Source organism: Acyrthosiphon pisum, unplaced genomic scaffold (genome assembly GCF_005508785.2).
Source record: "Acyrthosiphon pisum isolate AL4f unplaced genomic scaffold, pea_aphid_22Mar2018_4r6ur Scaffold_21493;HRSCAF=24109, whole genome shotgun sequence".
In the NCBI taxonomy this organism is placed as follows: Eukaryota; Metazoa; Arthropoda; class Insecta; order Hemiptera; family Aphididae; genus Acyrthosiphon; species Acyrthosiphon pisum.
Genome location: NW_021770966.1, coordinates 2,616 through 14,384, shown reverse-complemented (window position 1 = coordinate 14,384; position 11,769 = coordinate 2,616). Strand labels below are relative to the sequence as shown.

The 11,769-nt window shown below is 28.3% G+C and overlaps 1 protein-coding gene across 1 annotated transcript in view; it reads right to left on the bottom strand.

The window, feature by feature from the left end:
• Positions 1-11,234: 11,234 nt before the first annotated feature.
• LOC115034906 overlaps positions 11,235-11,769 on the bottom strand; it is a 2,069-nt gene continuing 1,534 nt past the window's right edge. The window contains exon 2 of the mRNA XM_029492427.1: positions 11,235-11,727. Within this exon, the coding sequence (XP_029348287.1) occupies positions 11,380-11,727 (348 nt within the window). The 3' untranslated portion in view covers positions 11,235-11,379. The remainder of the gene's footprint in view (positions 11,728-11,769) is intronic.

The following is an 11,769-nucleotide window of genomic DNA, read 5'->3' as shown; positions in this document are numbered from 1 at the left end:
TTTAAATACTTTTTTTAAGAAGTATTCAAATACGTATTCTGAATACTTTATTTGTATTTTTTATCATAAAAAAATACTTTTTTCCTATGCAGAAAAATAGTTAAAGACATATTATAATAAATCATGAACATTAATTTTATTCTTTAAACTAAATATGATATTGGCCCATGATATGATTATTTTTATAATATTATTAACACCAATGTTGTATCCCGTATGGCCCGTATCGGCCGTATCATATTATGTGGTCAAAACGTATAAGTAGATAACTTATGATTACGTTGTTTGTTTAATTATTAATTAATAAATGTTAATTACCAATTATTCAAAAACTGACAAAAACTATAGTTGTGAAAAAAAGTATTCGAATATGTATTCTAAATAATATACTTTTTAAGAACTATTCGAATACGTATTATGAATACCTCAATTCTCATTTATTCGAATATGTATTCCGAATACAAAATAAAAGTATTCTTTACAAGACTGTAAAATACATAAAGGAAATGTTCAAATGTATATGATATGTCGTAATTGCAGTGTAGCATCGGTAGGAGTGGATTTACGTGGCGATCGCCTCTTTCTTTGAGTTTTTGTTAACGATTTAATTACGGTCAAGTCTTTATTGTACTTTATGTATCACTCATAAATATTCCTACTTGCCCTCTTAAACAATGATCCCTTAAAAAAGCTTCAGATCCGTCCCTGAACATCGACAAATAAAGCTATATTATAATATACACAACATACTATTTTGTTATAATATTATTATTCATTTAAAAATGAATAATGTATATAATTAAAAAAATACTGTATTATTCTATTTTAAAACAGGATTTAAATTTTATTTTTTATTTGGATATTTGTCCCAATACCCCGTTATATAGACTCAAAAACTACTCGACCAATTTTGATGAAAAAGTCAGAGATTGTTCTTAAATATAGGTATCAGTAATGTTTAGAGAGTATTGTTTGTACCCTTGTTCGGAAATATACCAAGAGCTATAATAATATCTAAACTGAGGTACACTTTAACTTGATAAATACTAAACGTAAAAAATCCACATATAAACACGGATGATGTTCTTACCATCAAGTTTCATTATAAGTCGAATCACTCTAATTTTTAAACTAATGGAGCTAAACGTGATCTGCTGAGCGTGTATTTGGTTTTGTTACACGCTTGTAAAACGGAGACAACTATAATGGCTGCGTAGCGTCCTCCTAATATTTCGATGTAATTTCCAAACAATATTTTTACAGTTTTTCGTTGTCATAATTTTTTTAATTATTACAAAAAAAGTTAAAATTTTTGTAATAATGTGTATAGACATATATATGCATCATTCTGTATACATAATATAAATATAAAATATACCTAGTATTCTAGTTATAACTTTTAACGACATATTTTACTCATACCAATTTGCCAAATTCTACTAAAAATATTTATGTTACTTTAAAATGTTTAGGCAAAGTTTTTTTTTTTAATTATTATTATTAAATTAGATCATTTTTTTATAATTCCGTTTTAATTTTTATTTTAAAGAATCTAAAAAATTTAAATTAATAAATGGTAAGTAACTATAAAATGTTGAAACAATGTTTTTATTGAAATATAAATTGTTTTCCTTATTGTATTTCAAAACTATTTTTGCTTAATTTGTATAGTTGATAATAATATAATATTTACTGACATGGACATTAGGTATTTAATTATTTCCTCATACAATTATTTCGTAATTTTTTTTTTTCATCTTTCGAATAACAATAATATTAATAGTAGCTGTATAATTATTGTTGTTGCATATAATCTTATTGGGTTGGTTTTTGCATAGATTTATTCTACATGGAATGTTGACCGACTTATTCTTGACGAGGTCTCTAGTAGCCAGTAGGTTCGATGAGCACACTATACAATTCAATATGTTTTCATGTGTTCAGAACATTTACGACCGAAATTGTCACAATTAGCACTATACGAATTGTAATTGTCGGGATAAATTTTTGTTTTAAAAAAAGTCTGTATAGTTTTCTTTGCTAGAGAATTCAATATTTTCAATAAAATGACTTTCATCAATTAGGTACATTAAAAACTGATATATATCAGTGTTTATGTTAAATTACTGTGTCATTATAAATTATAAAATAAAAATTACAAAACTCACTAATATTACGTCAAATAATAAAATTGTAAAATTGCATTCGGAACTTCCAACAGCGTAAATGTATTACAAATTATAAGATGTGAATTGTGGCACAATCATTGAGACATAATATCGTTTTATAGGCACTTAAGGGTGGCTTGTGTGAAAAAGTTATACGATTAGACTTACGGTACTATCTCTATCTTGGAATTAAAGTATAATTTTGGATAATAACCTAAGCAAATATATATGCATTAATTTGAACTTTAACTCACTCACAATAAGTACATTTTCAGATAGAAAAAAAATTATGCATATGTCAAAGTTGCTTAAGAAAAATTAAATAATTGAAATTTGAACTCAAAAAGAGTACATTAATAAAAAAAAAAAAAATGTCCTATGGTTATCAAGTGGTTATACGTTTTGATAAATTGATTGATATACTAAAATATATTTGCTACATGAATATTTAATAATGTGCCAAAAAGTTAGGCACTACTCTAACTGGGCACTAGTAGCCCAGCTCAGTTAGACTTCGTAAATACGCGGCCGGTTCATTTGATAAACCGGTAGTCTATGACTTTAGGTAGGTACCAACTGCATAGAAAAAATGATTTGTCCCGGGAGTAAAGGATGTCGCGTTTATTTAAACTCCTGTAGGACACGACCGATATAGAGACTATATTGTAGAAGAGTCATGCACTTATAAGTTATAAAGTATTAGTGTATTAAAACATAGACTACTTCGTAGTTCGAATCCATAGTATGTGTAAGTGAGTGGCGTATGTAAATTCTAGTCATTACACGGAACGCATCAGGTAAGACATGCAGCATAAATTCGTATAAGAGTAAAAAAAGATAAGTTAGGTATAATATATAAAATGAAAATGTATGTTTCTATGAAAAATTTAACAAATTCCTTTTCTTTGTGCAGAGTGCAGCATTAGTAAGCTCTTCTGGTTTTTCAAATAATTTATTTTCAAAATAATAGCGAATGGTTGCCGTTCACGCAAGCAATTCATGGAATATAAGACATTTTTTCAGTCAACGTATTTATTATTTTCAACTTTTACTAAAAATAGTATCCTATATGCTTAGTATACTTTTCTAAGGATATTTTTGAAATATTTATGAAATAAAACATCAGAATTATTTTTTCTTTCAGTCTTAGGTGGGATTTTGATAAATAATTTGAGTGGAAAAGTCTCCTAAGTAGGTACCCCTTCCCTGATTTCCAAAAAAATATATGAGTACTTTAAAGTTTGCATATTCTCCAAAGAAGGAGGCAGCAAAAAATATCGGTGTTTTTGATAAAAGTGTCATAGTATATACATTGTATTATTGTATCATTGTAAATTAATGGTAGGTAATTATTATTTTTATTTTGTTCATATGTATAATATATCACACATTAATGGCACGTTGTCGGTACGTTGTATAATGATAACGTTTTTTTTTTATATGGTTACGGGTTTAGATAACAGTAGTTATATTGTAATACAACAGTAGATAGTAGATAAACAAATTTATCTAATGCAACTCTTTCAATTATGATAGAGGGCTCGGAGTGTTAGCAGCGGTATCGCAACGGATAGTTTTTCTTCTATTTCGGTTCGTTACAATTGAATAACATCGCAATTTTACTATGCATATATGTATCATGTACACATATAATGGAATTCGGGCTCCGGAACTATAATTATTCGCAAGTACACGCAACAAACAAAAAAAAAAAAACACAATTATCTAACCCTGACATTAAACCCGCATCAAAGGATTGTAATTTTGTTTTCTAACATTTTAAAGCTTTAAGTATGCGAGTGTCAAGTTATTTTTAATTATAGTATGTAGGTAGGTACTGGTCAGTGATTCCCTTCTGCCTAGTCACTGTGTTTGAAGACGTTTAAATTCCGACTTCGTTACGGTCGTAACGACAATAATTATTGCAGTGCAGTCTTACGTCGTTGTACGATTCCAAGTATACTCGAGTGTAGGTAGTATATTATTATAGTAAGTAGTGTGTAAAGTGATTAAATCACGCGCAAACATTTTTATAGGTACCTAAGTTTTTATTCTCAAATCATAATACTTTAAATAAGAACAATGCATTTTGATGTGACACCTAAAAACGATAACTATAATATATTATCAGGGCTTGTAACCGAAAATATTTTTCCCTATTTCGATAGTCGGTTTCGGTTATCGATATATTTATTTTTTCCGAATTCGATTGCGGTTTCTGATATCGGTATTTATTTTTTCTGATTTCGTTTTGGTTTTCAATATCGATTTTTACTTTTTCCGATTTCATTTTCGGTTTTGATTAACGGTATTGATTTTTTTCGATTCTGTTTTCAGTTTTGGTTTTTAACTGTTAAAATCGGTATCCAATACCTATCGGTTTCAAGTCCTGCATTATTATCATATTATTATAATGAGTGTTGAGTATACATAATTTAGGCTTAACATTGTTTTAGTAATTTTATTATTTGTTAATTGTTTGTACATATTATTATTATGTTTGTGTAATATAGTATCATACTATTATTGTGAAATAATATTATTAGGTATAACGTCTCAGTAGTTAGTTTATCTACGGATATCAGCTGTACAGTAAAATCTGTGTATAATTGGATCGTCATTGGACCGAAATAAGTTTTAATCTGTGCATTGAACAATAAAATATTGTAATAACGTAAACGAATGCTTAGCCTTTCCATTAACCGTGAGTCGTAACCACAACTCCAGTTTTACGGAGAGTCCGTTTCGGACAGATTTCTACGGACATACTAACATTATATTTTACATGAAAATATCGTATAACCTTACTAATACCTACCTAATGATTTTATTATAATAGGTAGGTATAATATCAATTCATTTAACTCGAATGTGATAAAAAAAAAAATATGATGAAATCTCGTTATCTGAGCTGCACTTAGACGGGGCGTTTACATTGTCATTCATAAGGAGTTTTTGCAAAATTGTATAAATATAATTTACAATAGACCTGAGTTTATCAGCGCGGGTACCGGGAAATAAAGCGTGAAATGTTATCGAACTTACTCGGGCGCAGGTGTGTCTACCTCATACATAAAATAAGTACCTATAGGTAAACACAAGTAAATAATAACGCATCGGTTTTTTTTCAGAACATTTTTTAGATTAACAGAAAATTCACGCACAGTATATAATATGACGTTTAGTATTAATCGGTTTTAATGTAATTATGCTTATAGCATCAACGTTTTCAGAAATCTATCTAATTAACAATTTGCGGCGGCAAAAGGACGCAGTTCTTTTTGAAAACAAAGTTTATTCCCTCCAAGCCCCCATTCCCTTAGCACTATCAATGTGAGGTAGGATCATAATCATTCAAAAACTTTTTTATTTTTCGGTTAAAATATCAAATCTTCGCAATTGTATTGTTAATGTAAAAACAATATATATTTAAATAAACTTACACGCACTGACGAGAGAAATCATATTGTATTATATTCTAAAACAAAGTTTGACCATTAATTTAAACATTGAACACTATTTGGATTATTTAAGCACTGCGTGACTGAGCGTACCTATACCAATAGGCCTACACAGTTGGCCCGACAACGACCGAAACCAAAAACTGTTTTAGTTGGGCACACAACGATCATTATTACGACGATGACGTGGCTACTTCATTCGTAATTTTTACCAACGATAAAAATTTAATCATTAAAGTCGTCTTATTATAAAAAAATCATCGTTATATTGCCGCTGTCGATTAAATAGTATGAGAACGTCAAGAACGGAGAACGGTAAAATTCCTATTAGTTAGTGATGGATACCAGGATACGTCTCTGTACGTCGGTGACACGGAAATTATTACATTTATTTTTTTATAATTGACTGAGTATGGTTCTGAACTAAAAAAAAAATAAATACTTATAAAAAACTTATACTAATAAATATTTTAATTAAACATCAGATGTATTCTATTTAATAGATTCTATTTGCACATTTTCCCTTTGTAAGTAACCATACCCTGCATGTTAATAATAATAAATAATAGGTAACTTATGACACGCTATACTATATTATTGACTATGGTTTTCTATTGTTACAACTAATTATAAATAATAAATATAAAACATCAATAATTTTTATTTTAGAATTCATATATGTTATTAGTTATATTATACGTATGAGTTAAGACTACGAGGATATGTAGTTATGTTTAAATTATTTTATACGTATTATTATGTTTATACATTGAATGTTATTATAATATTCATCTCCATCTCGTACAATTAACATATTATACTTTAAAAATGTCTATACTTCTATTGTTCTAGTGTGTATAATACTACACAATGTATATAGCTCTTAATAATTTAATAGATATTAAAACAATTATTATATATTTTTTTTATTTATTACATATTTTTAGAATTTCAAGAAATGTTTGAAACGTACACTTGACTCTCAAAGTCCTCATTGTACACGTCTTGTAAAAACAACATTTTTTTTTTTATTCACTTCTTCCCTTGAAAACGCTCGAATTAATAAGATAGATTTTGTTGTTGAGTGTTCACCAGATGATTTAATTTGAACGAAGTTAAAAAAAAAAAAGCAATACAGATTTAACTCCACCTCTTCCCTGATGTTTGATTAAGTATTTAAGATTCGCGTTACATTAAAATGTACAATGCACATAGTCTTGAGTCATGCACGTGTATTAGTCTGTTGTGGAATTTAAAAGTAAAACATTATAATGTTATTATAATATCCACTATTGGGAGGTGTTCTGTAACATATGTTTCGTTGTATTATTTAAAAGGAATTTTTTTCTCGAATTAAATTGCATATTATTTTATTCTCACGTTTACTAATGTACATAGTACATAGCACATAGTATGTACATATTATAATTATGCTGTAGTTACGTATGAATGTATAATAAACTAAAATTGATATGTAATTCATATACGGCAATTGTATATTATTATTGATTACTTATTAATAATATAAAACCATATTTTAAATATTTTTCTGATATAATATATTATATTCCAGAATAGCACTTCAGCCAACAAAATATTTGGATAGAATACTTTTCATATAATTTATAATGGAAATCAGCTTTATGCTAAGAAATAATTTTACATATTATTGTGTTATTGTACACTATTTATTAACTATTATACAGTATACCGCGTGTCCGCGGAAACAGGGTACACTTTATCACCGATTACCCTGTAAATATTTTTCAATTCTGTTTGCAGGACATTAAACTAGATTAATGGATCATACATTTCTATGACTTAAATTTAAACTCATTTATATTGCGTATCTTGGCAACCCCTATTTCGGATATCATTTTTGAATTGCTCGTTTTTTTTTTAAAAGTAGTCTTGATCTACCAACTTGTATTCTAAACCCGAAATTGACAAAACGAGCTAGGACCTAAGTATATATAAAAAAAAAAATTAATTAATTTACTGAATGTAATTTTTTTTAATTTAAATTTCACGTATTTTTTCCTTCAATAAACACCGTGATATAATAGAACTCGTTATTATTAAAGTAATAAATAAATTACTTTTTATTTTATATTATTACACATAATACGAGTGACATAGGTACGTGCACTTTTGGCGTGCAAAATCCAATAAAAGGTGACACATAACCAATTGTTTTTGTATAAAGTAACACTTTCACAATTGTGGCAGTCGCATCACTTAAGAAAACAAACAAATAAAAATATGATATATATTATGTATAATTTTTTCAGAAATGTGTTTTTATAGTTCCATTTTAACGTAAAAATGTCACTCTTCCAAAGTGAACATTTATAAATTGACGATCAGAAAATATGGTATACATGGGGGATATTAAAATAAAGATGGCGGAAAACTCTTTAGAAATACAGGTCGATGTCGAATTTTTTTTTGCCGTACTGTTTGCGAATTGTTACATTTAATTTATATTGGAGGTACCTATGGTTATATAATATTATGGTGTGTCCTAGCGTGTATCAGTTGTCGCTAGTGGTTGAAGGACACTGGTCGCTGTCAGGTGCAGGCGGAATTGAATTGTGTTACGTTTTAACAAAATTATAAGAATATAATAGGTGTCTGATTAAAAGCAATACATGTATCCAACAAAGTATCCCCAATTAATCGAAGTTTAAGAATCTATTATTTATTTTATTATGTTAGGCCATTTAAATGCTCCGATAGGTATATAAACATATACGGTGTTGTTTTCCGTTTAGAAAATCGTGTAATGTATAGCAGGGCGTGGCCAGGATTATGAAACGAGTAGAGGGGGGAGGAGGGAGGGGTTAAATATAAATTAAACCAAGTTTTTATAGTTATCGTATATAAATAATACATTTGTTGTATATGCCATTTGTGGGGAGGGGGTTAAACACCCAAACCACCCCCCCGGCTGCGCCACTGAATTCTACAGTCGTCAAGTCATACCATAGATGACAATAATAAGGGTGGACAAAAAATAAATTCGATATTATTCTAGCACAAAAAGTTAAAGAACGGGTAGAAAGTTCAAAAAAAAAAAATAATGTTTTAACATTTTATTATTTAAACTTAAAAAAGAAATTAGTGTTTCACATAGTGATTTTTTATCATTCTTTCTATTATGTGCGAAACAAAAGTGAACGCGGTGCAGCTCCTACGCACTTCACGGCGACGCGTCATGTGGTGCAATAATATATTATATTATATTGCGCTAGCGACTAGTCCGGGAAAAGCGGTAAATATCCTTGAAAACTGACATTTTGTGAATAAATACATGTAGGTACCTATATACACCGATGCAAATCATGCAAACGCGTTAAAAAACACTTTGAAATGTCGCGCAATGTAATATATATATAATATACGATATAGCTTGTAGTTTTCACAGCATATTATAATTATTATGTATGGAATTGTATAGACGTAATATAAGAAATGCACAATATGCGTTAATTTAACAGTTAAAATATTATTAAAGAAAACATTAATACATTTCTCAATTCAATACCGGAACAATGATATCTTTAAGATAAGAGTTGTAGTCGTATACAAGGTGGTTCGTTTTACTTAAGATACACTCATAATTTCATAAATCGATATATTATATGTTATAATACTTATGGGTACTAGTACCTATTTTTATAAGCTATTACTTATCGTTATAAATTTTCAAGTTTTATTCTTTTGAATGACAACATAATATAGTAATTACATTTTTAAATTCATATTCTAAGCAGAATATTATTTAAATAATTTCGATGTATAAAAATTAAATTTATGACAAGTAGTTTATTAGTTAAATTTATAATTGCTTACAGTTTATATACAAATTACTATACCACTCCACTTAGCTCGTCTAAACTTTAAAACTAATAACTTATTAACTAGCCCAAAATTTATTGATTCAATCCATACATTTTCACTGTATCGAAGTACACTAAAAAATATTCTGCTTTGGAATAAAGAATTAAAAATGCATATTGTCATTAAAAAGTAAAAAAAAATTAAAACATTAACAATAATTAATAGTAAAATATAAATTCTTAAAAAAGTTTTGCAAATGAATCACCCGGTATTGTGACGTCGATACGTCACAGATATCATTATAATTATATTTTATTATTATTACAATAGATATCGTTATTGAAAAAAATAATAATTATCGCATTACTCAAATTTAGAAACTAATAAATTAATAAACTGTACAACACTGTAGAGGTTCTCCGACGATAAGTGGTATCGTTAAACAAAATATAATCACAATATATCGTATAAAAAATATTTGGGGATTTATATTATTGTATGGACCCCGTGGTCCTTTCTCGGAATGTAATTTAACAAACAAAAAAAAAATACTGTTTACACCAAATGAATCGAATTCACGTGTTTGAAACAGTTTCCACGATGTACAATATTACGATGGTAATAATCATTATTCATGATCGCCTGTGTTAACTTATCTCTAATATTAATTAATATACACCGGAACACGACGTTAAGTCGAGGAAAAATTTATTTTCTTTGCATTTTTTATACGCCGAAGTGTCTCCATACTCTCTCACCCTTCCTCCATCACAGAAAATCGCCAGCAATATACCCCCATAAAGTAAAATATATTGAAATGTGCAACATGCAAACGTATTTTATTTGGTGATTTGAAGTACCCGTGTACGATAATAAGACGCGGTGGAAAAAACATAGACAACCGGCCACCCACCCAGTCAGACACCGATTCGTGGTAATAATTTGTGATAATATAGTAATTGTTAAACGAATGAATTTAAACCACGATTATCACTAGTTACGTTATTGAAAATTAAAATTATACAATGCGAACAATGATGACATGATAATAACGTATTTACGTATCATGTTATCAACAAATATTCAATAATCTACCCATCCCCCTATGACCCGGTTCGGGTTTAATGTTTTTCCTATTAATATTAGCACCGTTTACCACTCACTATAATACAATAATATTCATCAACATAAACAGGGAGATTAACCAAACATGCCCACCTTGTTTTTTTCAATAATGCAGTGTTCAAAATGTGATTTGTGGAATTTTTAAATATCATATATCTACATATAGTATAATTAGGTTAGGCTGTATAGGCTATATATTATGTTTTTATTATTATTGAAGGATCATCCTGTGGATATACAAACTTATTTTTTTCAAATGAACACCCCACTGTTCTACTGTAAATTATTTAGGAATAATTTTTTTGAAAATTATGACGTTTCAAAGACAAAATTCAAATTAGTCGTTCTGAGATTAACTTGGCAATACAATTTTATTATCCACTAATTAATTTTAATTTAAAAAAAGTGATTCTCATACGAAAACATAAATTTTGTATCTCCACAGGACACTGTTTAAGTAATACAAAAAATATCAAGAATTTGAAAATATGATCTTCAAGTAGGTATACTTAAAAATTTAAAAATTTAGAATTTTAATAAATGTATTATCAAAAGAAAAATGGTGGTGAGCATGCTCGGTGAATCATTCTGTACAACAGAGTTTTTTTATAGGAACTAAGTCAAAATGTGATTCGTAACAGCCATATAAAATCGGTATCCGGACATTTTCCCCCCGGACATTTTCCCCCCGGCTGTTTTCGGCGTAGTAGGACATTTTCCCCCTGATAAATTTTTGGATGCGGACATTTTCCCCCCGTTTTTTTTTTGTTTTTAATTTTTAATTATTTACCTTCGAATATAAAATTTTTATTATTTAATATAATTACTATTTGACGAACATTTTCATTTTCCTTATATTTTGTAGCTAATCCTATGTTTTGAACTTTACGCCAAATACTTTGAGAAAGATGATAATAACAACATTGGATATTAATGTCGACAAATACTAATTCAATAGCTTGAATCATGGATTTTTCAAAGTCAATACTTATAGTTTTTAATTTCAACTCGGACAGCAAACTTCTAAGTGTTGATAAAAGTTCAACGTAAATTTCTTTAGTTTTTCTTTGTAATAAAGCATAAACACATGGAACTGATGTGTTTTTAATACATGCATGAATTATGTATACTTGATAAAATTCTTTAGGACAAGTAAAAAAAGTTCCATCCAT